This window comes from Crotalus tigris, unplaced genomic scaffold (assembly GCF_016545835.1).
Source record: "Crotalus tigris isolate CLP2741 ecotype Arizona unplaced genomic scaffold, ASM1654583v1 scf7180000017774.6281472, whole genome shotgun sequence".
Lineage (NCBI taxonomy): Eukaryota > Metazoa > Chordata > Lepidosauria > Squamata > Viperidae > Crotalus > Crotalus tigris.
Window position 1 is genome coordinate 6,208,673 of NW_024096625.1, and position 27,574 is coordinate 6,236,246.

At 38.8% G+C, this 27,574-nt stretch overlaps 1 protein-coding gene across 3 annotated transcripts; it reads right to left on the reverse strand.

Moving 5' to 3' along the window:
• Window positions 1-1,024: 1,024 nt before the first annotated feature.
• On the reverse strand, window positions 1,025-27,192 carry SP4 (Sp4 transcription factor). Of its 3 annotated transcripts, none has more exons than XM_039342140.1 (7): window positions 26,897-27,191; window positions 26,244-26,335; window positions 24,439-25,969; window positions 11,654-11,885; window positions 11,294-11,493; window positions 10,225-10,279; window positions 5,234-5,390 (listed from the first exon to the last, which is right to left on the reverse strand). In XM_039342140.1, exons 1-7 carry the CDS (start codon window positions 26,901-26,903, stop codon window positions 5,375-5,377), a joined length of 2,133 nt encoding a protein of 710 aa, XP_039198074.1. In that variant the 5' UTR covers window positions 26,904-27,191; the 3' UTR covers window positions 5,234-5,374. The 3 variants fall into 3 exon arrangements, 2 of the variants coding, with proteins under 2 accessions (XP_039198073.1, XP_039198074.1); XR_005556508.1 differs by having other exon boundaries at window positions 5,367-5,390; window positions 10,225-10,645; window positions 26,897-27,192; XM_039342139.1 differs by lacking the exon at window positions 10,225-10,279 and having other exon boundaries at window positions 1,025-5,390; window positions 26,897-27,189.
• Window positions 27,193-27,574: the final 382 nt, after the last annotated feature.

Here is a 27,574-nt window from a genome sequence, read left to right on the forward strand (position 1 = left end):
CTGTCGTCTCTCAAGTCTGTCATAACAGGTTAAAAACAAAAATAAACAGCAGAAACCCAGTCTACGAAGAACTGACAAAAATAGATTTATCTTCTGGGATCTATTGTAGTCCACAGATTCAAGAAACAGATATGGAAAAAGACGGGCTGTTATTATTTGAAAATTCATTAATTATATATATGTATGTATGTATGTATGTATGTATGTATGTATGTATGTATTTTATAAACAGAGTCCTATATATATATATATATATATATATATATATATATATATATATATATATATATATATATATATATATATATATATATATGTATATGTATTTTATAAACAGAGTCCAGATGTTGGTATTTATGATGAAGGTTTTAATGTATGTGGTTTTGACAGATGGGCTTTTCCTACATGTGGAAAATACATTTTCTTAAGATTTCGTTATGATTGGCTGGCTGGAATGGAGTCAGCCTTCTGTGAATAGACAGCCATTTACATACATTTTCACTCATATTATCTGTCATATTTCAAAATATATTAACAAATTCTGTTTAAGTAATACACACTCATACACATGCTAGTTCCTGCAATTTTCTTGTCAAGAGTTTTCAAGTAGTTTTCAATTGCCTTCTTCTTAAATTGAGAGAAAGTGATTGGCCAAAGGTCACCCAGTTTCCCTTGTGCCTAAAGCAGGACTCCTGGTTTCTACTTTGGTGCCTTAATCCCTCGCAGGACAAATGTAAATACTGAAGAGCAACATATTTTCTATTGGTTCTACTTTGCCGCTGTTACATTGCTTTATGCTTTATAGTTTTGTGTATGTGTATCTACAAATAAATATACCATTGTCTGATGACATTGTCTACTGTTTTTAGTGTTCCAGGTACAATGTATCCTTTTACTTATTTCCATGTTGATGCTTTTCGTTTTATTACATATACTAGTTGATCCCAAAGGTGCGTCAAAATGATGAATTTGGCTTAATGTGTAAAATATAAACATTGAAAATAATAAAAGTTCTAAAATAAAATACATGTAAATCAAAAAGAATTTAATAAGTTACTTGCAGTGTTATTGCAGGCAACATCTACACAGTTTTAGTTCCAAATCCACAAAAACACACAAAATTTATACAAATCAGCAGAGTAAAAATTAATGCCTTAAAGACTTTGTTGGCAGAATTAATTTGTAGATTCTAGAATGGGTTTTCCTTCTATTTTTCTTCTTTTCTTACAAAAGATTTACAAGTGAAATATTACTACAAAATTTTTATAAGAGGTTTTCTTTTGCAAAACATTTACAATTTGACCATCAACTATTTCTGTTTCAAGATAAGCATGTATATTTAACACCTTATGCTGCACATCAATTTTTGTGGGATGACAATTGTGACATGCATTAACAAAAATCACAAGGTTTCAAAAATGGAGACTTAAATACAAATTTTGCTGCAATAAACATTTATAAAATTGAAAAACAGGATTCAAACATCATGCTTACCTAACAAAAACTTTTTCTTCTAATTTACGTATTTTATTACTTTTCTCATGAAACGTGATAAATAATGATGTAACACCGATTTATAATGTAATCAGAAAATACGTACACAATCCTATCCCAATAAAGCATATTAAAAAGAAAAAAAAAACTATTCCAACAATGGAATTCTATCATGATAAATATACTTTGCACTTGTAAACACAATAAAGCAAAATTTCATAATGGTGGCCAAGGGATGTACAGTGAAATGTCATTAAACAAGCTACTACTGCACATCTGTGCTCTATCACATACAACAGTTACATCTCACTGAATCAAATAAAGGACATTGAAATTTACGATTCTTCTAAGAGTGAAAAGTGGACTCAGAATGGTATGCAGAACAGACTATCAAAATGTTTTTAATTCCAGGAGTAATAAGTGCACCTGCTAAAACAAATTTATCTATATTAGATTTTGTGATACCAAACAAATTTTGATATACTTGCCACAGATTACAATAATTTTCAGTTTGTATCTGCATACTTAAATATGCAAAAGGAATATTTAACAATTGTGCAGAGTACTCAATCTTTTAATTTATAAAGTTTTTTTTTAAAGATCTATTAACATGATTCTGTTAGGAAATGTCATTTGCTTAACTATTTTTAGCACTGATTGTAAAGCATAATGTTAAATATTCATTTGATGTTGAAATTAATCTACAGCAGACATTAATTAGTATTATCTAATGGCCATCTATATTAAATATATTGTCAATTTGATGTTTTAAAGCCAGATATATCAGTTGAGAATACTTTAAATAAGATATACAAAATGATAGAAAAAAAATCCCAACTAATATTTAAAGTGTGTTCAATCTTTACAAAAAGGTATAAGAAATTTAAAATTTATTACCACAGTGTAAAATTGTTTCTTTGTTATATGTGCGAGCTCAAAGTATGAAAGACTTTCAGCTTTATATGTCACTACACAGGGCTTTCCTAAAGTGTACATAGTACAAGCAACTATCAGTAGATCTTTGTCTTTAAAAAACCCATGCAATGTCACAAAACTGGAACTTGTATATGTTTATAAAAGTTGTTTGTTTGAAGTTTCAAGCAGCTCCCAACACAAAGTATATTGGTAAAGGAAAAGTTTTAATTGCCTGCATTGTATTTTTAAGTTATATCACCCAAATATTTTATTATAAAAATGTAAAAAGTGTTCTTGAGAAATTTTCAACAGGGTAGATTGCAAAACATAATTTTATGTCAAAATTGTTTAAAAACCTGAAGTATTTTTAGCATATTATTTTTTTCTGCATTCCGATTGTCACAATGCAGCAAAAGATAGTTGCACAGGAAAAAAAATTCACAATGCAATTAAGATAGATAAAGATTCCTGTCCATAAACCAATATGCTCATCTAGATGCTAACAATCGATATATAGACAAAATGTGTATTCCTTCCCAAGGAACCAAATTGGATGAATAGCAATCAGTAAAAAGAACTGGATCTGTAACAATTTTCATTTGGTTTTACCATTTTTCAGTGAACTGTTATTTAAAAAACCCACATTAGAGACACATCACCTCCATACATGTTCAGAATATATTTTGTTTCTGAAAAATGAAAATAATTATTTTTTCACTGTTCACTGGTTTGTTTAGTTTCTGTGACATAGAAAGGGAAACATGTAAAAATTTGCTAGACTCCAAAAAACTTTTGCAAAATACTCTGTGCATCCAAACTGTTAAATCAATAGAAGAGAATACATATAACTCAGCATTGGAATTGTGGAGTTCTTGGTACTCTCTTGATTGTTTGCTTAAGCAGACGTTTCTCTACCAGACTAGATAACATCTCAGTGATGTGAGTGAATGAGTTGTGCAGCAACTTGCCCTGTTAAAATAGATGGGGACGACATTTTTTTCTTGGTAGTTCTTTGACTATACTGTTATTTACTGCTTGATTGTCTGGTATTAATCTCTGTTTTCCTGGGTATTGATTGTTGGAGAAGAGATGTTTTGATTTTTTTTGTTTTCTTTTTAGTTTTTTTATTCTTTTTTGAATGATAATTAAATGTCGTTTATCTTTATGCATCTAAACATCCTACCTGTTTATCTTATGTACCTACTTTACTTCCAGGAATTCCCTAGCATTTTTTTATTTGGTTTGGTCTAGAATGGTGAGAGTTTCCCATTGAAACCATGATTAAATCTCTCCATGTATTATGAAATGAAGCAATTTTTATCTTGTCTTCTAACTAACTATCATTAACTGCATTCTGCTAGCCTTCTGTCTTACATAATGGTTATTATAAACCTTAATTGGGAGTACCAACTCAGACAAACAATCAAGCAATATACAAAAGGCTAATCAAGGGACTACCGACGAGAAAACCACAACTCAACCCTACTAAGAGGGCAAGTTACAGTATATAAACAGAGATCAGAACCACTCCTTCTATCATTGAGGATGTTACCTAGTATATTAGCAAATAACTAAGCACCCAGGGCACCACAATTTGTTAAGTGGCACAAGATATTTTTCAAAGGAAAGAAAAGGTTGAAATCTTCTTACTTGCTGGAAACTCCTGAGCAAACCAAAATTAGCTCTTTGGATCCCAGCCAATATTTTTCATAAGGAATAAAGGTAACAGATCATTACTTCAGAGTCATACTTTTGGTTGCTCATTTTTTCTTTGGTTAGTTTGATTAATTCTAAATTTTTCAGTATATTTATCATAATTTTTGCTATTGAAAAAAATGTTATAAATGGTGCATAAATGCTACATTCTTATAACATTCTACTTTCCATTATCAACAAATGTTGAATAAAATTTAAATATTTAAATTACTGGCTTCAAAACAGAGATTAAGCACTTTTTAACAATAGATCCTGTGTTATGAAATGGGATGAATTAAGATACGAGATTTTTAACACATATTATCAAATTTAATTTTTACATAGAAATTAATTAAAGTTTTATGTCAATATATTTCTAAAATTCAGTATTTACTGCAGAATAAACTGGCTCTTTAGATCTCTCATCTCTCCTAGAAAGAGGATAATCTGTGTTTACTGATTGTCATTATATACACTACTATAATGTAGCGGCCACAATTATCTGAGATGTACCTCAGATCCATTTCATATGCTGCCATCTGATTTTTAACAAATGAATAAAGATGGCCCAAAGAAGAAAGTTTTCATCTTCACCAGAGTACTTCACATTTTTGTGTCTTTTGGACAAAGTAAATTCCCATGAAAATACTATATATATTTTTTAAGGAAAACTTTAATCAGCAGCAATTCTGTTGCATATTCTTATAGTTTGTTGTTACAACAAACATTTATATCCGATAAATCCAATTAAAAATTGTTTATACGATACAGAGCTACAGAAATCAGTGCTGTGTGAGAATAATATTTTCCTAATCTGTTTTATCCATAATTTATCTCTATGAATTGATTCTGTTTTTTTAATGTTGTCTTATTGTACAAAGTACACTTTCTATGCTAATTTTCCAGCTTGGAATACTTATAGTAATCAAGACTGAATACATGATATTCTGCTCTGTTATACACTTTTATCAGCCCACTTCTTTATCTTGAAAAGTATGTAAACTTAAGTGCAGTTCTAGGCATCTATGTAATATTATTTCAGAATTCCTCCATGTTTGCTGAAACATTTGGGGTTGCTGGATTTGAATCTTGAGAAATGGCTGCTACTGCAACAATCCTTGGAGATCCAAGAACCTCAGTAACTGAAGGGTCCAATTCACCTGAGGTAACAATAGCAAGGGCTGTTCCTCCACCCTTCTTGTTCTGATGTGTTTTGACATGCTTGGAGAGATGATCACTTCGCATAAATCTTTTAGAACACTCTGGACATTCAAATCTTTTCTCCCCTGTCAAGAAATGTTCAAATTAACATCATGGGCAATCATCTATGCATAATGTAGTACAGTGCCATGACTAACAATTTTTTCTGTAAGTATACCTTCAATGTAATAATCTGATGGGAGAAAGAAGTATCTGTTAAAACCAAGTGCTGCTTAAAGAGCCAATTAGAGCTTTTGATGGGAGGAAAGGAAAATGCTGGAGAAAACAGAAAACATGTGGGCTGCCGGGATATGATTGCTGGCAATGATGGGGATAAGGATTAGTAGGTGTTGTCTGTTGCAAAGATTTTCAGTTTAGATGATAAAGTCTGCCAAATAGTTTTATTAAATTGAAGGTTTACTGTATTAAGACATATATTCAAAAGATTCTCAATGGAAAATATTTGTATTGATATTTAAAGTGAAATACACAGAAGAAATTAAGTAACTGAAATACTTGTATACATATATATGCATACATTTAACAGAAGAATTTGCTAGACCTTTTTGGGTCCTTTCTTCCTTTTCTTTACAGTTATGACCAATTCAAAACATAAGTAACTCTATATTTATGTATTTCTAAAGTGTTTGTCATATACAACAATGAACCCAAGTAACCATAAATTAAGAACATCCTCTATATCAACACCAAAACATAAAATGTCTTCTACATGCATTTAACTGAAATGAAAGGCACTGAATGTTTCTTTTATGGAGTGAAAGCATTTTCAAATATAGGCCCCACAACTAATACAACAAAAAGATTATTCCTGATTGTTGTACAGTTTACATCTTTAGGAAATACAGAGATCTTATAGTGTAATCATGAAAGCCTCAAAAGAAACCAGCATGGCTGCATAAAGAACTCTCTGACAAATTGAAAGATAAAAAGGACAAGTATAGAAAGTGGAAAGAGGGGAACATAACTAAGTCAGAATATCAGCAAATAGCCCGAGCCTGCAAAGATGAAGTGAAGAAAGCCAAGGCTCAAAATGAACTAAGGCTTGTGACCAAAGTCAAAAATAGCAAAAAAAGCTTCTTTCAACATGTAAAAAACAAGAAAAAAGTGAAGGAAATGATTGGTCCATTAGTGAGTGGAAGTGGCAAGAAGGTGACAAGCAACAGGGAGAAAGCAGAACTATTTAACTCATTTTTTGCATCTGTCTTTACACAAAGGGAAAAAACAGACTAACCTATCAAAAATAGTGCCATAAAAAACAAAACAGAAACACAAGTTAAGATAGGCAAGAAAATGGTTAGGGAGAACCTGTCCAGCCTAGATGAGTTCAAATCGCCAGGACCAGATGGATTACACCCCAGAGTTCTCAAGGAACTGGCAGATGTGATATCGGAGCCACTCAACTATATTTTTCAAAGATCCTGGAGCACAGGGGAACTACCAGAGGACTGGAAAAGAGCTGATGTAGTTCCCATCCTCAAAAAAGGAAAAAAAATGGATCTAGGAAATTACAGACCTATCATCCTGACCTCAATGCCTGGGAAGATCCTGGAAAAGATAATCAAACAATGAATCAACAAACACCTAGAGGCAAACAAAGTCATTACTAAAAGCCAACATGGGTTTGTCAAAAATAGATCATGCCAGACAAATCTTATTGCATTCTTTGACCAAGTGACAAAATTAGTGGATCAGAGGAATCCTGTGGACATAATTTACTTGGACTTCAGTAAAGCATTTGATAAAGTAGATCACAACCTACTACTTGATAAGATAGAAAAATGTGGGGTAGACAGAATCACCACCAGATGGATCTGTAGCTGGCTGACCGGCCGTACTCAGCGAGTGGTCCTCAATGGAACTACATCTATATGGAGGGAAGTGTGTAGTGGGGTGCCCCAGTGCTCTGTTCTGGGCCCAGTGCTCTTCAACATCTTCATCAACGATTTGGATGAAGGGATAGATGGGGAACTCATCAAATTTGCAGACGACACCAAGCTGGCAGGAATAGCCAACACTCCAGACGACAGGCTTAAGATACAGAAGGATCTGGACAGACTTGAACACTGGGCACTAACTAACAAAATGAAATTCAATGGTGAAAAAAGCAAGGTTCTACATTTAGGCAAGAAAAACCAAATGCACAAGTACAGCATAGGTGGCACCATGCTCAATAGTAGTAACTGTGAGAGGGACCTCGGAGTCCTAGTAGACAATCACTTAAATATGGGCCAGCAGTGTGCTGCAGCTGCCAAAAAGGCCAACACAGTGCTAGGCTGCATTAACAGAGGGATAGAATCAAGATCACGTGAAGTATTAATACCACTCTTCAATGCCTTGGTAAGGCCACACTTTGAATACTGCATCCAGTTTTGGTCACCACGATGTAAAAAAGATGTTGAGACTCTAGAAAGAGTACAGAGAAGAGCAACAAAGATGATTAGGGGACTGGAGGCTAAAACATATAAGGAACGGTTGCGAGAATTGGGTATGTCTATTTTAACGAAGAGAAGGACAAGGGGGGACATGATAGCAGTATTCCAATATCTCAGGGGCTGCCATAAAGAAGAGGGAAGTAAGCTATTTTCCAAAGCACCTGAAGGCAGGACAAGAAGCAACGGGTGGAAACTAATCAAGGAGAGAAGCAACCTAGAACTAAGGAGAAACTTGCTGACAGTGAGAACAATTAATCAGTGGAACAGCTTGCCTCCATAAGCAGTAAATGCTCCAACACTGGAAGTTTTTAAGAAGAGACTGGACAGCCATTTGTCCGAAATGGTGTAGGGTTTCCTGCCCGAGCAGGGGGTTGGACTAGATGACCTCCAAGGTCCCTTCCAACTTTACTACTACTATTATTATTATAATTGCAATAGTTGAGTAGATGTATAAGAAGAAGACAATTCAAGCGGATCCTGGCTCCAGCTCATTTAAATACTTCTAGGTTAATATACTGCTCACAAAAATAAAGGGAACACAAAAATAAGACGTCCTATAAGTTTGTGTTCCCTTTATTTTTTTGAGCAGTATATTTCAAATCTGAATCAAGCCTATTAATAATCAGTAGCCAGTGCAATGTACAATGTACAGTGAGGGAAAAAATTATTTGATCCCTTGTTGATTTTGTATGTTTGACCACTAATAAAGAAATGATCAGTCTATAATTTTAATGGTAGGTTTATTTTAATAGTAAAAGACAGAATAACAATAAAAAAATCCATAAAAACACATTTCAAAAAAATTATACATTGATTTGCATTTAATGAGTGAAAAAGTATTGGATCCCTATCAATCAGCAAGATTTCTCGCTCCCAGGTGTCTTTTATACGGGTAATGAACGGAGATTAGGAGCAGTCTCTTAAAGGGAGTGCTTCTAATCTCAGCTTGTTACCTATATAAAAGACACCTGTCCATAGAAGCAATCAATCAGATTCCACACTCTCCGCCATGGCCAAGACCAAAGAGCTACCCAAGGATGTCAGGGACAAGATTGTAGACCTACACAAGGCTGGAATGGGCTACAAGACTATCGCCAAGCAGCTTGATGAGAAGGTGATAACAACTGGTGTGATTATTCACAAATGGAAGAAACAGAAAATAACTGTCAATCTCCCTCGGTCTGGGGCTCCATGCAACATCTCACCTCATGGAGTTTCAATGATCATGAGAACAGTGAGAAATCAGCCCAGAACTACACGGGAGGATCTTGTCAATGATCTCAAGGCAGCTGGGACCATAATTGCCAAGAAAACAATTAATAACACACTACGCTGTGAAGGACTGAAATCCTACAGCGCCTGCAAGGTCCCCCTGTTCAAGAAAGCATGTTACAGGCCTGTCTGAAGTTTGCCAATGAACATCTGAATGATACAGAGGAGATCTGGGTGATAGTGTTGTGGTCAGATGAGACCAAAATTGAGCTCTTTGGCATCAACTAAACTCACCGTGTTTGGAGGAGGAGGAATGCTGCCTACGACCCAAGAACACCATCCCCATCATCAAACATGGAGGTGGAAACATTATGTTTTGGGAATGTTTTTCTGCTAAGACGACAGGACAACTTCACCGCATCAAAAGGACGATGGACGGGGCCATGTACTGTCAAATCTTGGGTGAGAACCTCCTTCCCTCAGCCAAGGCATTGAAAATGGGTTGTTGATGGGTATTCCAGCATAATAATGACCCAAAATACACGGCCAAGGCAACAAAGGAGTGGCTCAAGAAGAAGCACATTAAGGTCCTGGAGTGGCCTACCCAGACTCCAGAACTTAATCCCATAGAAAATTTGTGGAGGGAGCTGAAGGTTTGAACTGTCAAATGTCAGCCTCAAAACCTTAATAATTTGGAGAGGATCTGCAAAGAGGAGTGGGACAAATCCTTCCTGAGATATGTGCAAACCTGGTGGCCAGCTACAAGAAATGTCTGACCTCTGTGATTGACAACAAGGGTTTTGCCACCAAATACTAAGTCATGCTTTGTGAAGGGATCAAATACTTCATTAAAATGCAAATCAATTTATAACTGTTTTGAAATGTGTTTTTCTGTGGTTTTTTGCTGTTATTCTATCTCTCACTGTTAAAATAAACCTACCATTAAAATTATAGACTGATCATTTCTTTGTCAGTTGGCAAACATGCAAAATCAGCAAGGGATCAAATAATTTTTTCCCTCACTGTAGCTATATGTGCTGCATAGTAATCTTTTTGTTGCATTGTTCACTAACAATAGCATCTATGCAGTACACAAGGATATCACTCAATGAGTAATTATAGTTACACAGAAATGAGACTATTAATAGCAAATACTTAGACTAATGTACCACTCCATAGTGCTTTATAGTACTCTCTAAACGGTTTACAAATTTCAGCATATTGCTCCCACAATCTGGGTTCTCATTTTACTGACCTTGGAAGGATGGAAGGCTGAGTCAACCTTGAGCCGGTCACGATCAAACTCCAGGCTGTGGGCAGAATTAGCCTGCAATACTGCATTCTAACAAATGTATCACCACAGCTCCTAACATTGTTACAAGTCATAAAATATACTGTTTGCCCTCAGAGCAACTTGGGCCTCCAGTAAAATGTTTATTCTATGAGCATCAGTTCCATTCCTGTATGTCTAGAAAGTTCAATATCCAGAACAGGAAATTATCTCTATCCTTTATCTAGAACTGCCAGGCACAGAAATTCTGTTACCAGCATCTATTTATGCTAATTAGATTTTACTGAGCTTGTCGCTATGTTCTGATTCAGATAAGTCTTACAAACCAAGCAGTATTTCAGGAGGATTCTGATGACGTTATTCTTCAAATTGCCTAAGAAATAATCTGAGGAGCATCAGAAATAAGATGGTGATTTTCAATGCAATACAACTACCAGAAGCCAAAACTTTTTACTCTGTGACCAACAATCAAATAGGAGTGAAACCATTTTTCTTCTCACTCACAAGGATGATCAGTCAATAGCACTAAAAGCAGTTATAATTATTGTTAAAGATTACCAAGAAATCAAGCAATTATAATATTTCTATTCCTTAGGACAGGATACTCATTATAGCCAATTCAATCCCAAAAGAAGATCTTGAGTCTAACTGAAGTGTGTTCTAAAATACTGGTTTTCTACAAGATTATTTCAGCTAGTCCACCACCATTTTTTGAGCATCTTCTCAAACAGAAATGCAATGATTAAGCAATCATGATTCAGTGTGACTTTTTAAATGGTTAAGATATGTATTCTTTCAGTTAGCTTCCAATTTACATCTTGTACATCTAGTCAAAGAGTACTCTTCATACAATTTCAAATGAGTTTCCCTTTCCAATAATCTAAAAAATTAAGCTCAGTAAGGACACTGAAGAATTAATCAGTAAGTTCTGACTGAAGGAAACATATTCAAATGTTATAGAAGTTTAAATGCCAGAACATTAAAATGTAAACAAATTTTATTTTTTAAATATTTGTCTAAACTCTTCACTCACCTGTATGGGTTCGTCTATGTCTCTGCAATTCATCACTTCTTGTAAATCTTTTCCCACAGAAGATCCAATTGCACACAAATGGCCTTTCCCCTGTATGCCAACGAAGATGTGCCCGGAGATGAGATGTTTTCCCATATACTTTACCACAGCCTTCAATATGGCAGATATGTTGTTTCTTTTTTCCTGGTTCATTGCTGCTTCTATCAAATAAAAATTACTATTAGTTAAAGTCAGAAACCATTTCAAATAAGGGCTACATTAATAAAAATAATGTCATTAAAGATGTAACAGAAATATGTAAGGTGAATAAAAGCTTTGATCCTAAGAAATTTGATATTTAATAGTAATTATGGCAAATACCTTCCATCCCCTTCTCTACAATTAGGGCATGAACAAGCAACTCTTCTTAATCTTTTGCCAGGCTGCACTTCTTGATCAGATGCTTGCTGAGCTTGTTGCAGCTGCACTTGAGTTATTTGATCAGGACTAACAGCACCCATTGCTGCATTAGCTATACCTCCAACCGCTACAGTTACAGGAGCTATTGTTGCTTGCTGTACTTTCACTCCTCCATCTTGTCCTTGTTGTTGACCTAGAAAGTAAGAAAAAATCTTAAATTTCTTAATTAATATGATGAGATTATAACATATTCTTGTATCTTGTTTACTACATAAAAATCAGTTCTACAGGTATATAAAAGCAAGCCATATAAATTCTTCTTGTGTGCATATTTCAAACAGAGGAAAGGTATTCCAATTTTATTAAACCCAACATTTTAAAATTAAATATGACATTATTAATACACAAACATAATCTCTGCTAACTATAAATATTCAGTAACTATGCAATGACAGAATTACTGAATTTCTCATTTGAGATGGTACATTGCTACCATGGGTGCAGTAATTTCCACACTGCAAAATAAAACCATTGCAAAAATGTCTGTGGAGATTCTCAACCATCCTGGTCATAGTTGTCTCAAAGGTCCTTTTTTTCCAAAAGGCAACTAGACTGTTTTTTCCTTAGGAAGAAGAAGGAAGTATTTCGTGTATCATTCCCTCCCCACCATACCAAATGATGAAGCTTCTTGAATGAAAAGCTAAAAGATTCTGAAATCAATGCTCAGTTTCAAAGAAATGCATAAAACAGCTCAAAGGAGTTGTAGACGCTATAAAATACTAAGAGACAATAGGAAGAATAAGACTTTAAACAGCAAAAAATGATATATGAAAATGAAGAAAATACAGTATTCATCTCCTTCTTTAAAGTATATTTACAAGAAAAATGTGCATCAAAGAGCAACTGATCAGAACACACTGATTTAATGATGCCAGTAACCAGGGTAAAGGAAGGGACTAGAGTGCTCCACTTGGCTAAAGATGTTACACAGTCATACCATAGGTGGAACATTAAGAAGTACATATAGTTGTACCAATGCAAAAGAGGGAAAAGTCATGAGGACATGAGGAGAAAAGATTTGCTTCACAGGAAGAAGAGATGGAGATGAGGTGATGAGAATGGATAGTAATTAGATGAGAAAATAAAAGCAAACCTACTTTATCTATTCCATTTTTTTAAAGTCTTTTCCCAAGTCATTACCAATCTTCCAGGGTATGTGGGTGTTCCTATAGTTATGTTTGATTGCTTTTTTTATTTTCAGTTTTAATGATTCCATCCTAATTCATAAATATTTATTTAGGAGAGGGACCTTATCTTCATATTAGAAAATAAAATATGACAAGGATTTTGGGGACAATATTATACACAAGCTTAGTCAGATAAAAGAACTATTTAAATAAATAACTAAAAAATCATATTGGAATGAATTGGTGAAATAATTTGTAGTAGGATAGTTCTCAAGAGTCTGACTATAACTATTCCAAGGATGAAAAGAAATAAACATAAATATAATGTCCCACATATTGAAGTATAGATAATGGATCACTAAACAGATCCAATTCTCAATGGTGATTAAAATCTAAACATGCTAATTTAGATCTTACTGACTTTTTTTCTTAGCTAAGGTAAAAGCCAGTGAATCATCTTGTTTCGTTTTTTTTTTTAAAAAAAAATAAGTACTGAGTACCTGGTACCTCCCCCCAAAATAAGTCCTAGCTTGATTTTGGGGGATGGGCCTAATATAAACCCTACCCCCAAAATAAACTCTAGTTTTGGGACACACTTCTAGTTTTGGCACACCTAAAAATCAAGCTATGGCAAGGGTGGGGGGTAGAGCTGCCCCATGCGTACTCGCTTACCTTACTGTTGCAGCCAGGCCTCCCATAAATCGATACTTGGCTCGCCTCGCTGGCCCACCTGTAGTGCCCTCCCCCGGCCTGTATTTTGCCATCAGAGACCTTCTGGAAAGGCCTCTGCAGCTGAGAACCAAGCTACAGATTCAATCCATAGCTCGGTTCTCTGCTGCAGAGGCCTTTCCGGAAGGCCTCTGATGGCGAAATGCAGGCCAGGGTGTGCTACGTGCATCAATCCGGAGCTCCATTCTCAGCTGCAGAGGCATTTCCTTTGGCTGCAGAAGTGGGCCAGCTGGGCGGGGTTGTCACGAAGTTAGACCACGAAAAAGACATCCTCCCAAAAATAAGACGTTGGCTATTGATAAAACTTTTCAGGGATACTAAGAAAAGTGAATGACTGTTCATGAACAAAAGCTTGCCCCTTATAGGTATTATAAAATTATTCTCGTACAACCATAGAATTTGTATGCATGGGGGTGTCAGGGTGAAGTCAAATGCACATATTATAGATAGATCTCAACTTATGACCACAACTGAGCCCAAAAATTATGCTGTTGAGAAATTTGTTTAGTGAATTTTGCCCCATTTTATGACTTTTCTTGACACATTTGTTAAGTGAATCACTGTAATTGTTAAATTAATAACACGGTTGTTAAATGAACCTGGTTTCCCCATTGACTTTGTTTGTCAGAAGGTTGCAAAAAGTGATCACATGACTCTGGGACACTGCAATCATCATAAATGTGAGTCAGTTGTCAAACATCCAAATATAAATTATGTAATCATGTGGATGCTGCAATGGTCATAAATGTGAAAAATGGTGATAGGTCACCTTTTTCAGTTCCATTGGAACTTTGAACAATTACCTGTGTGAACTGTTGTAAGTCGAGGACTATCTATATAATGAAACAAAGTTATAATTCAAGATCTGACCCAAAATCAATCCAGGTCGAGTACCAGGGAAATACATAGATCTGTTTTCCTCAGTGATTTATATCTATATTTGTAAAATAAACCTTCCAATATTTCTGCAGTCCAACAGAATCCTGAAGAAGAATTAGAATGCAGAGAGGACATGCTTATTTAAAAACCAATTATCTCTCATCCGTCCTGATGACAGCAATCAAGTAAGGCACTTGGTGGGCTCCATCCCACTCTGGAGCCTGCAGACCCATTAATGAAACTAGGTTTTTAGGACCTTGCAAAAGTGTTTTGAAGTGGGGGCCAATCTTATCTCCATGGGGATAATGTTCCATGGGGTGGGAGACACCATGGAGAAGTATGGCCATTTCCATTCTATATACAGGCCTGAACCCTAAATGGAAACGGTCTAGATAATGCATTTCATCCAGGAACCTCTGGAACTGCCACACAACCACATTCTCAACCACCGTCCCCGGAAAGAGAAGTTTGGAAACAGGTCGAAAATTATCCAATATGGTGGAGTCTAGTGATTGGTTTTTAAGAACAGGGCAGACCCCAGTTTCTTAAAATAGTGGGGCACCAACGTTTCCTACAGGGAAGCATTAATCATCTCTAGAATCCATCCCCATGTTACTCCCTGGAAGCTTTTGCAAGCCAAGAGGGGCATAGACCTAAAACATAGGTGCTTATGCTCATATTCTTTAGAATTTGTTTACTTCCTCAGGAGCAACAGAGTCAAACTATTCCCAGATAGCTGTACAAAACCCCACCGTAGGTACCTGCACCAGACCAGCAACCATACTGGCATCTAACTGGGGGTGAATCTCAGCAATTTTGTATTCCAGAAAAAACAGTGAATTCCTCAGCATTTCCCCTCAGATAGACTTCTGTATCCTCCTTCCTTAGGAGATGGTTCACCTTAAAGAGGGCTGTGGGCCAATTATATGCAGATGCAATTAGTGTGAAGTACTTCCAAATCGCCATGACATAAGCTTTAGTAGCAGCTTTTATCAATATTTGAGTTTATCCTGTCTTTTGCCAGCAGCGCTCTAGATATCTCTTTATCCCTTTCATCACTCTCAATATCTTTGTATATTATGAAAGGTGAAGAAATCTACAGATTAGGAGGCTGCATGGGAGCTATCCTATTCCGACCCTCAGACACCTTCCTATTCTAAGCGATGACAAGGAGCTTGGGAGGAATACGCAGATCTTCAGTTAACCCCTCTTCCTTCTGAAATCCATTTGGGTTTATTAGTTGCCGGGGGCAAATCAACTTAAAAGGTCCTACCTCTCTGAAGGGGTGTAGAGATCTAGAGAGAGGGGGGGGAGGGAGGGAGGGAGGGAGGGAGAAGGAAGGAAGGAAGGAAGGAAGGAAGGAAGGAAGGAAGGAAGGAAGGAAGGAAGGAAGGCCGGGCTTGCCAGCGCTGCTGGGCAGATGAGCAGCCAGGCCTGCCCAGGTGATGCCGAAGCCAGACAGCCCTTCTGCGGGAGCACAGGGGGAAGAACGACTACCCCCGAACACCACGCCTGCCTCCCTTTGGGCTCCCTCGGCCTCTCCCCCCTCCAGGTTGGGCTGGTCAGATTCCCCCCCCCCGTAGGCAGCACTGCACCTCTCCCCGGCCACCCCTCCTCCTCCTCCTCCTCCTTCTTTGGGCGGACCGCTGCTTACCAAGCTGGGCAGCGCCTCTTCCCGCACGCGTACTCAGGCGGAGGAGCCAGGTAGCTGCGACTCTCACTGCCCTCCGGCCTCCATCTGCCCAAGGCCCGAGCTCGGCGTGCCCGGCTGACCAGCAACGGACTGGAGAGCACGGGACGGCAGCAGCCGCCCCGGAATGAGGGGTAGGTGGGGTGGGTGCTCCCAATGTCCGTAGGAGAAGCAGCGTGGAGGCTCCGCACCCAATCCAGCCCCGGCATGGCACGTGAGGCAGCAGCCCGAGTACCTGTGCGCGAATGCACCCCCACCCTGACAGGCAAGCGGAACCACGGCGGCTACCTGCCTGCACTCTTCTGCCACAGATGCCGAGCTGGCCACAGCCACCCTGGCAGCGCCCACCCAGTCTGCCATGACCACTGTAGCCACACCGACCCAGTGGGCCATGCTCACTCGGCACCCAGCGATACATAGATGGGTTTTGGGTTGCAGTTTGGGCACTCGGTCTCTAAAAGGTTTGCCACCACTGATCTAGAATGTTATTTCTATTCCAGACTATACCAATATTGATTAAAGATTCCTCTTTTAAACAATGAGAGAAAGATATATCTAAATTTATTTGGCAAAATAAAAAACCAACAATTAAATATAAGCTTTCACAGGATGCTAAAGAAGAAATTGTCTGGGTTTGTCAGATCTTACATTACATTATGCTTATTCTTTGATATGGTTAAAAGTTTGGATAGTTTGAAAAACTCAAGGTTGTTAGACCTTGAAGGTTCTGATTTGAAATTTGGGTGGCATGCTTACTTGTAGTATGACAAACTAATCATATCATTAAGCAATCGACTGGGCATGTATGGTGAAAATATAAAAAAAGATTGCTGACAAAGTGCCACTTTGGCCATCACCTCATGAAGCACTACATAGAAAAGAGATGCTATTGGAATGTAAATATAAAATGTAAATGTAAAATATATCTGGATTTATTGATATTTGAAAAAGAAGGATTTAAGATAAAAACAAGAGAAACTAGTAAATGGAGGATTTGTTTGTGATTGGCTTAATTATTATAGAATTTTTGAAAGATTTAAACTTGATAAAAATGTTTTGTTTTCACAGGAGTTAAATTTGAATTGGATATCAACTTATGTTCTGGGGATGATCACCTAATTGCTAAAGTATATAAAATGTTACTTAAGATCAACCTGGAAGACAAATATGCCAAAGATTCTATGGTATAATGAATGAAAAAATGTATATAACATAAATAAATGGAAGAATGTATGGACTAATGGTTTAAAATTTACTTTGAATTAGTTTTAAAGAAATTTTTTACAAAATGATTCTCTAATTATATTTTCATAATGTATGAATAGATTTTTAACCAGAAAAATGGAATTAAGAAGGCTATAATATATTCCTTAGAAATAATAGATCCAGCTTTCACCAAACAAAATTGTTCAATCTCTAAAAGTACTAAGCAGTTTCTTCTTTGAGCTACAGCCCAAATATAACTCAGTGGATTAAGAAGGACCTGACACAGAATACAACTGATTAAAGCTGTATGCTGTTCTATATTCCAGCACCAATAAAGTATCTCTATGTATCAGCAAAAGAAGCAGCGCTGAGAAAGATATATGTATGACAGTGAGATATATGCCATCTGTGTTGTCTAACATCATGGATAATAGCTAGTTCAACCTTCAGGATGAAAATGATTTTCAATCTCATCTCAATATTAAACTAAAAACCACCATAGTAAAATATGTATAGTAAAGTACCCATAGTAAAATATGAATATTGTAAACACTTCTTGAATTTCAGTGACAAACTTGATTACCTAGTCCCTAATTCTATTTCATAACTTTTTTTTAACACCAATTGATACAAAGGCCTTGAACTGCACATGATAGTTGCACAGTACATTTTTAAAAGTAATGAGCTTAATTGTATCATACTGCATTTCTTTCTAAATTATACCCCAAATTAAAAATCTGTTTGCCATAACAAAAGATAAAATATCTTCCTGGTTCACTTTTACTCAACCTATTTTTCCTCTACTTTTGCAAAAAAAAAAAAAAAAAAAAAAAAAAAATTCACCTTTCCAAAATCACCACTCAGAATTCTTTTACACATAGAATCTTAGTGTACTTAATTTAAATATATTTCTGTCAATGTATTCCAAGGTGATTTAATATAAATGAAACAAGCTTCCCTTAAAACAGTGGTTCTCAACCTGTGGGTCGGGACCCCATTTGGGGTTCAACAACCATTTCACGGGGGTCACCAAACAACGCAGTCCACCATCCCCCCCCCCTTTTCCTTAGCTGTGCTACTCCCTTTTATTCTATTGGCTTTTGACAGCCAAAAGAATAGACTCTCTTGAATAGAGTCTAATTCTATTGGCTTTCAAAAGCCAATAGGAATTTTCCAGGCTGTCTCTGCCCTGCTGAGCCCGCCAAAAGTCCCATTCTGCAAATGGTGCTGCACCAGTTGAGTAGTCCTCGACTTACGACCGGTTGAGTAGTCCTCGTCTTACGACCGGTTGGGGTCGCGGCATTAAAAAGGTTGAGAACCACTGCCTTAAAATATAATGAGGTCACTTTATCACAGATCATACTTTCTCAACCTGATATCTTTTGTAAGGTTGGTCTTACATGTGCAAACAGTATTTGGAAAGTTGGAAAAATAATATATAATAATGACATATATTGTTATTATATAATATTTTAGTAGAATGGTTTAAACCTAAACCATGTTCCCAGGAACAATTATTCTTCCATGAGGTTTCACACTTCAAATATTAGTTATATGGGAAGACAGGCAAAAATTAGACAGACGCTATAGCAAGGTAGCCCTTGAGTCATTGATTTCGTGACCGTTCAAAGTTACAAAGGCACTGAAAAAAGTGACTTATGACCATTTTTCACACTTACGACTATTGCAGCATCCCCAGGGTTATGTGAACAAACTTTTGATGCTTGGCAACTGCCATGTATTTATGATGGTTGCAGTGTTCTGGGGGCATGTGATCAACTTTTGTGACCTTCTGACAAGCAAAGTCAATGGGGAAACCAAATTTATTTAACAACCATGTTCCCAATTTAAGAACCTCAGTGATTCACTGAACAACTGTGGCAAGACAGATATAAAATGGGGCAAAACTCACTTTAAAACTGTCTTGTTAGGAACAAAAATTTGGGACTCAATTTTGATCATGTCAAAGACTATTTGCATATAATAATTTATGAAATAAGAAGCGCTACCAACATTCTTATGTAGAATAAAAGATGGAAAACAGAGCGCTCCAACTACATGCTTATATTGAACAAAGATGGACACTAATCTTTTTCCATTTCCAATAATTTCCAATATGTTCTTAAGATAATTTTGAATTTTTCTCCAATTGATTTAATTTGAACATTTAAGACATCACTCAACATCACAATTAGTTTGGTTAAAACTATAATGTTGCACTGAAATCTGAAGAGAAAATAATATACTATAAATCAACATAAGCAATAAACACCAAAGCACATTAAAAAATCAAGTAATTTGTTTACACATGGAAAATACTGAGAATAGTAAATGATTGGCTATGGGGTAATGATAGATTATAATTTCAGACTGCTAAATATCAAATTTAAAACTAATTTTAAAAACTTCGAGTAACCCTTCTCATTATTGCATTGCTTTTAAGTAGATGAGTAGTGAAAAATGTACTTGTGTCAATTTAAAATATCATTTTTTTAGAGACTTGTGTTACTGTATTTACTGGAATTGTCTCAGAAATGATTCTCTTTATTCACGTGGAGTAAAATATTAGAAGTTTATACCTAATTAGATAGAATGCTTAGCATTTTTATCAAAGACCATTTATACTTTTTGTTTAGTCAATTAATGGAACGCTAGGAAAATGAGCATATGATCTTTGTATAAAATATTTAAAACCAGCAAATTTATAGTAATCAGACTAACCAGAATATAATATTTAAAGACCTAGATTCATAAAATATACTGCATGATCTTAATGTTGTTATTGTTATTCTTGGTAAGTAATCATTTCTCTATTTCAAATCTTTAGATTTCTCAGATTGTGAAATCTGTCTATATTAAAAGATATACAAACATAGTATTTTTAAAGAACTTTGCTGCAAGTCAGTGCCTGAAATTATAAACACACTATGGTTGTAGCTAATGTTATCTATTAAATTATATTCTCCAGCTATATTTATGAAATCCTGCATTATTAAAGATTCCTACCCTCTCAATAATTACTCCTCTTTGCTGTTTGATATTAAGAACTTCCAATATAGCGTTTAACTTTTAAAAAGTAATGAAGCACAACAATGTCATTAAAAATCAAAAGGACAAAAACAATATACCGCCATTAAAGGCCTATAACAGTAATGGCGAACCTTTTAGAGACCGAGTGCCCAAACCGCAACCCAAAACCCATTTATTTATTGCTGCGTGCTGGGTAGGTGTGGCTAACTGGGTGGGCGTGACCTCAGTGGTCACAGCTGATTGGATGGGTGTGGCCACAGTGGGTGTGGCCACCTCGATGGTGTTTGTGGGGACACTTGTGGGGGCCGTGCAGGGTTGGGGAAGATCCAGGGATCTCTGGCAGGTGGGGCAGTGGACTGGAGGCTCGTCCTGTGGCGTGAGGTGAGAAGCAGGGTGGGTATGCCAACTGCCGTGGGGCAAGGCAAGGCAGGGGCTGGAGCAGCTGCTGCCTGATACCATCAGCCCCCACACACAGAGAGGCCAGTGAGTGCATGGAGGCCGACGGTGTCCGTCAGCAGCCACAGCATGCTGGCTGTCCTGCATAATGGCGGACTGGCCACAGAGCCCCATCGGCGTGGGTGGAAATAGCTCTGGGATAGCCTGAAGAAAGCCTTTGCCCAGCCTGGCCACATCCACTCGATGGATCTGACGGGGGTGGCTTCTGCTGCTGCTCTGACCAATCAGCCCTGCAGAGAAGCAGAAGGGGCAGCTGGTGTGCAAATCTGCTGTGTCAGTTGCAAGTGAGCAGCCGAGGTGGCTCCAGAACCCCGGTTGCCTCTCCACCTCCTCCTGCTTCCCTGCATGGCTGGCCGGTCAGAGCAGCAGCAGAAGCCACCCCCATCAGATCCGTCGAGTGGATGCATCCAGGCCAGGCAAGGGCTTTCTCCCCCCCCCCCCATAAATCTGTGAGAAGTAAAACTCCTTATTACGGCTTAGTTCACAATCATAATAATAATAAAAAACCTTTGTTCCCGATAATTTTTTTCCTAGCAGCCAGGCAGAAGAGCGGAGCCCTGAGGTAAGTGTCCCGGAGCCATTTCCACCCGCATCTTTCTCATTCTCAATTCTCTTGCCCGCATATTGTCTGCACCTTATCCCAATTGCTCTACGCTTCGCAGCCCAGGGAGTGAGATTCACCCCCCTGCCTCAGGGCCCCGCTCTTCTGCCTGGTGTTGGCAGCTCCATCATCTGCAGCGGCTGGAACAAGAGGCAGGTCGCAGCAGTCCCTTAATTTTTTTGCTGAATCAGCACCCGGGGGCTTGCTATTTCCCCCCCTCCACCCAAAAATCTAGGTCGAGGTACAAACCCAGCTCATGTGCCTTTGCTCAGAAGGAGCAACTTATTATGGTTGTGAACTAAGCCGTAATAAGAGAGGTTTTACCTCTCTCTGATTTATGGGGGGGAGGAAGCCCTTGCCTGGCCTGGGCGCATCCACTCGACAAATCTGATGGGGGTGGCTTCTGCTGCTGCTCTGACCGGCAGCCATGCAGGGAAGGAGGAGGTGGAGGGGTAGCCAGGGGTCTGGAGCCACCTCGACTGCTCAGTAGCAGCTCGACGCAGATTTGCGCACTACCTGCCCCTTCTGCTTCTCTGCAGGGCTGACCAGTCAGAGCAGCAGCAAAAGCCACCCGTCAGATCCGTCAAGTGGATGCGCCCAGGCCGGGCAAAGGCTTTCTTCAGGCTATCCCAGAGCGATTTCCGCCTGCGCCGATGGGGCTCTGTGGCCAGTCCACCATTATGCAGGACAGCCAGCATGCTATGGCTGCTGACGGACACTGTCAGCCTCCATGCGCTCGCTGGCTTGTGTGTGTATGGGGGGCCGATGGTGTCAGGCAGCAGATCCGGAAGCAAAGCTCTGCCGACCATCCTCGCGCTGGTGGCGGCGCGGGAAACACAGGATCTGGCATGCGGGCACCCTTTGCCGCTGCTGCCACATTATCCCATGTGCGCCTCTGGGTGGGAAGGGGTGGGCGTCTGCCACAGCTCACCTTCCCCCGCCACTGCTCCCACCAGCGCAAGAATGGTCGGCATAGCTTTGCTTCCAGATCTGTGGCCGGCCGGACTTGGAGATGCAGGGATCACTGCCGCCATCTCCTGCTTCTCTGTGTGGTTGGCTAGTCAAGGGGCTCAGAGCCACCCTGTAGACAGGACCCGCACCAGATGAGGGCTCCTTTCCGGCCGTCTCCGCTCATGCCATGGGGCTGCAGTGCGGAAGGGAGATGGCGGCTCTGATTTCACTCACTCTCCTGCCAAAACTGCTCCTTTTATACGTTCCCTCAACCCGACCAGCTCTTGCAACTGTTCCTGGACTGCCCATGTGTGGAGAGGGGGAGGGGCCCAGAAATGACATGCGTGTCCACAGGGACGGCTGTGTGCCACCTGTGGCATGCATGCCATAGATTCGCCACCACTGGCCTATAAGGAATAAACCAAATTATGTACCTTTTTATTATCTTATCATTTATGAGCAAAACTTCAAAGTTCTACTGTATTCACTTCACATACATGGTTTCAAATCTATATTATGTTTGAGAGCACATTTATGTTAGGAGAAAATACACAGCTTATTTTCCATATTGTTATTCCATATTGTAGACAGTGTTATATTTTATTGAAGTTCATTAACATAGTTTTTAAAAGTACATAATTTTATTCAAGTTGTTCTTACTTCATACACTAAGAGAACACTGTTGCTTTTGCTTACTATTGTTATGTACAATTATGACAGATGAAGGCTCCAAAAATGATTAACTCAAACTGTGCTTGAAAGACATTAATTCATTCATTTATTCAGGATAGCTTACAGTTAACACTTTATATATGAAAGTATATAAATGTTACAAAAGAGTAAAAAACATATGATACAAATGAGCATAAGAGCAAAATACTCAAATCAAATCAAAACAAAACAGGGAAAATGTAGAAGCCCTCCCAATCACTGTCATCCAAAGCCTGGGAGAACAACCAAGTCGTTAATAGTTTCCTGAACAATTTAAGGATGGGAGCCATATGAATTTCTGGATCTCATTTGCAAAAACGACAGTGTTGTACTGATAAGACATCTCACCAATATACTGATGGAAAAGACAGTTCTGAAAGATGTTTACTAATAATTGTGGAGTGAGGCAAGGCAGAAGCAAAATCATGGTTAGTCACATTCTTATAAAACGAGAATGGGTACATATAATGTAGATATTAAATCTCTGTTTTGCATTCAATCCAAAATTATCTTCCTATGTTATGAGTAAAAAGGAATAGATGAGGATTTTAGTAATCATTATTCACATTATATAATAAATTCACAGTATCAGCAATCTTTTGAAATGTAATAAAATTCAAAACTGCTTACTAGATCAAAATGTACTGTATTATAGTCTAAAACTAAATAAACTTTTTACATAATGTCTTTATGTAAAAAGTGAAAGAATGTATGCAGTTAAAATGTAATAGTCAAATAAAACCTGTGCTTGAAATTATGTATGCTTTTCTTCCACTATTTTTTCCTTAAAGTAATTATAAATAAACATATTTTGGCAGTGGATTTTTTAAAAAGTAAAACTATCACTTACATTAAGTAATAAAGTTTTTAATCACTGCATTTATAGGAGAAATGACAAAATAATTCTTATAAATTCTTTTAGAGAGAATTCATCTGATTCTCTTAAAAAAATGTCAATTTTTGAGTCAAATATTTTTCTTACCAAAAGAGAAGACCATGTTTAAATACATGCATAGCTATTATCTACAATGCAGGTAAAGAAAATGCATCTCTTCCATACTTTGTAGATCACTTTCTTAATTAAGAAATGGTGACTGACTCTTATACTATTTATAGTATCACTAACTCAATTCAAAATGGAACTCATTAATTCATTTCTCATTCATAAGCAGGATTGTTTTTCCAGGATTATTTATTCATAATGAATAGTTCTTCCTGGAAAAACAATTGGTTGTAACTTTGAACAATCACTAAATGAACTGTTAAGACTACTGTACTGTAATGCTTGCAAAACGATAGGACTTACCTGCAACACTTGTAATAGTGACTGGCACTCCTTGCACTTGAACACCTGCAGCACCCAAGTTGGCCACACTTACGGTTTGAAGATTAGGCACTGAAGCAATCTGAGCAGCATTAAGTGTTATTGGTGTGCCAGCAACAGCTACTGGTGCTATTTGCGCAATTGTACCACCACTTGAAGACACAGGGGTAATAGTTAATTGCTGGGGTAGCCCAGCATTTTGAACTTGGAGATTTGAAAGACTTTGAAGATTTTGGACTTGTACTGTCTGCCAGCTGATTTGTCCTGATGGGGTTAAAGTTGGTGCTCTAATGAGTACTTGTGTTGGACTCACTGCTTGCAGCTGAACATTTTGCAATGATTGTTGCTGAATAGCCTGAATAGTTTGTCCTGACTGAAGCTGGAAAGATTGTGGAGAAATTGCTTGAATGATCTGCTGCTGAGGCTGTTGGATCTGGATCTGCTGGAGAATAGGCTGACCTACTATTTGAACCTGTTGTAGTGAATTTGACTGATCCTGTACGTTTTGCAATCCATTGGATTGAAGCTGACTAGAATTTTGTGCCTCTGTTTCAGATGTGGTAGTTTGAGCTTCTTCAGTACTAGTGTCAGAACTATTTGCTGTGCTTGCATACTGGCCTGTTTCTCCAGTATTAACTAATGTTTCACTGCCTGTTAATCCTGTTGAGGCTGTGGTTGTGCAAGTGGAAGTAGGAGATTCAGGCATAGCACTAACAGAAGTTGTTGTGACAGGTGTGGACAACAGCTGGTTTCCATTGGATAGCCCACTATCAGTGGATTGGACAACTTGTCCAGAACTACTACCTGCTGCAACATTTATTACAGGTAATGCTAGAGTCACTCCCCCAATATTTATAGGCAATGAAGTTACAACTTGAGCCTGAGTACCAGCAATAGGTAGCTGCAATGGAATAGAAACACCAGGCCTAAGCTGGACAGGCACTGTTTGATTTGCCAAATTCTGAGCAATAAAATTTCCAGAAGCTGTTCTATTTGCAGTTGCAATGATAGCTTGATTATTCCCTGCAGGAATAAGCTGAATCTGACCCTGTATATCTTGCAGAGTTGTGGCATTAGCAGGATTTATCTGAATTTGTTGACCTTCTGTTGTCTGAATTTGTGGAATCACTTGGTACTGAACGCTACCACCTGAATTCTGAAGTTGGATGACTTGAAATTGTCCTGGAGTTACTCCAGAAGAATTACTTGATTTAGTTTTTGAGGGAGATACATTTCCATTGTTGCTATTGGAGGGACTTGCTATAGTTGAAATAACAGAAGATGTTTGCTGGTTGTTGTTTTCTTTTGAAGCAGGAGGAGCTGCAACAAGTTGCCAACCATTTCCAGCAAGTTGAGTTGTCACTAATTCTAACTGCTGTGGTTGACTCTGAAGCTGAACCAAACTCTGACTCGGATCTATAATAATCTGTTGTCCAGTTGATTGATTCTCACCAGGAGTTCCTATTTTACTGCAGGTTGCTGCCAACAGAGCCAGAGGGGAGGGCTGAGAATCCTAACAAAAATATTATGTGTATTAGAACCTAAACTATAAAAGAGTAGCAATAACAGCATTCTACATATTATTTAAAAAATTACCTAACCATAAAGTTATAGAAAGGTGTTAACTAGGAAATTACCCACTTAGCTAATAATTTCTTCTTCTTCTGAAGTCTTTCAAGAACCTCTAAATTTTGATAAAAATCCATCCCATCTGGAAATACATGTAAGTAATGTTTGCCATCTCCCTCCATCTCTCTTGTTTTCCTCCACTCTTTTAGACATTTTACCTGAGAAGCTCCAGTTTTTTTGTTCTTATTGTTGTTCTCAGCCTCAGGAGATTTCTCTCCCTCGGAAGGCATAGTTTCCTCCTTCTTTTGATCTTCAAAAAAATAAAAAAAAAGAAACAACATTTATTAAGCATCATCCTGCACGCCTATTTTTGCACAGAAAATAATCAGAACGTTCTAACCGGTCCCTGGTCCTCCATGCTTTTTGCTAGTTGAAAGCTACTGTCCACTTCTCTAGTGGAAAAGAGGCACTTAAGAAACGTGGTTTTAAACCCGGCCTACAGGGGCTGGCGATGAACGCCTAGAAAGGGGAGTTTTGATTGGTTTCTGCTATCGGAGACTGTAAGGCAGAGGGGAAAAAAACCACCCACAGCCCTCCCCCTCCTCCTGCCCCTAAAGCATCCACGGCTACTGAGTGGCCCAGGATGCTTTAGGGGCAGGAGAAGGGAGGTGCAGGGGAGGAGAAAATGGGAGGAAACAGAAGCGAAGGAAGGATGGATGGATGTACACAGGAGGAGGGTTGGGAAAGAAAAAGGGAATGGAAGAGAGAAAAAGGAGGGAGGGCAGAGAAAGGGGCTTGGAAGAACGAGGCGGCAGGGTGGGATGGCGCGGGAAGGCAGCGGAGGCGGGAGGGAAGGAGGGGGGCTACGTACCGCTCATCCCGCATTAACGCCCGCTGAGGCGCGGCTCGAGGAGGAGGGAGGGGAGGGACCGAGGGCGGGGTGCTGGGGGTAGCGGCGAGAGAAGGCCGGTCGCTGCCGGAGCTGGGAGGAGCAGGTCGGCCTATTTTTCCACGAATGGCCGCCGCTGGGCTGTGGCGTAGCTGCCCGTCTCCGCCCGCTGCCGTCGCCTATCTCAGCCCTGGCGCCTGATTGACAACTTAGAGCCGGACGAAGGGGGGGAGGGAGCAGAGGAGGGAGGAGGGCGGGGCCGGGGGATGCCTAGGCTGACCCCCCACTGAGGAGCCAAGCGAAGCAAGCGGCAGCTGGCCTGAAGGAGAAGAAGGGGCGGGGAGAGGGAGGGAGGGCGAGGGGAGGAGCGAGGCGGGGCTAGGCTGGAGCATGGCGCGAGCCGGATTCCGGCTTGAAAACAGGTCAGCTTGTAGGCAAAGGCCGAAAACAGCTAATCGGAGGGAAAGGTTGCCCCCCCCCCAGCAGGCGCTAGGAGTAAGAAACCAAGCGAAGGGGCTCGTTTTTGCTCTTCTCTCGGCCGCGTTCTCCCCATAGCAAAAAGGAAAGGGGAGGCGGGATTAAGGGTGGGGCGACACCGAAGGGCTTGGCGTCTCAGCCCGCCCCTATCTCCCAAGCGAATTTGTTGCTGATTGACATGCT

Coding starts and splice junctions, on each gene's coding strand:
- SP4 (XM_039342139.1), bottom strand. Junction 11,886..24,438: donor CACTATTACAAGTGTTGCAG/GTAAGTCCTATC, acceptor CTTACTTTCTAG/GTCAACAACAAGGACAAGAT. Junction 11,494..11,653: donor TGTAGAGAAGGGGATGGAAG/GTATTTGCCATA, acceptor TTTATTTGATAG/AAGCAGCAATGAACCAGGAA.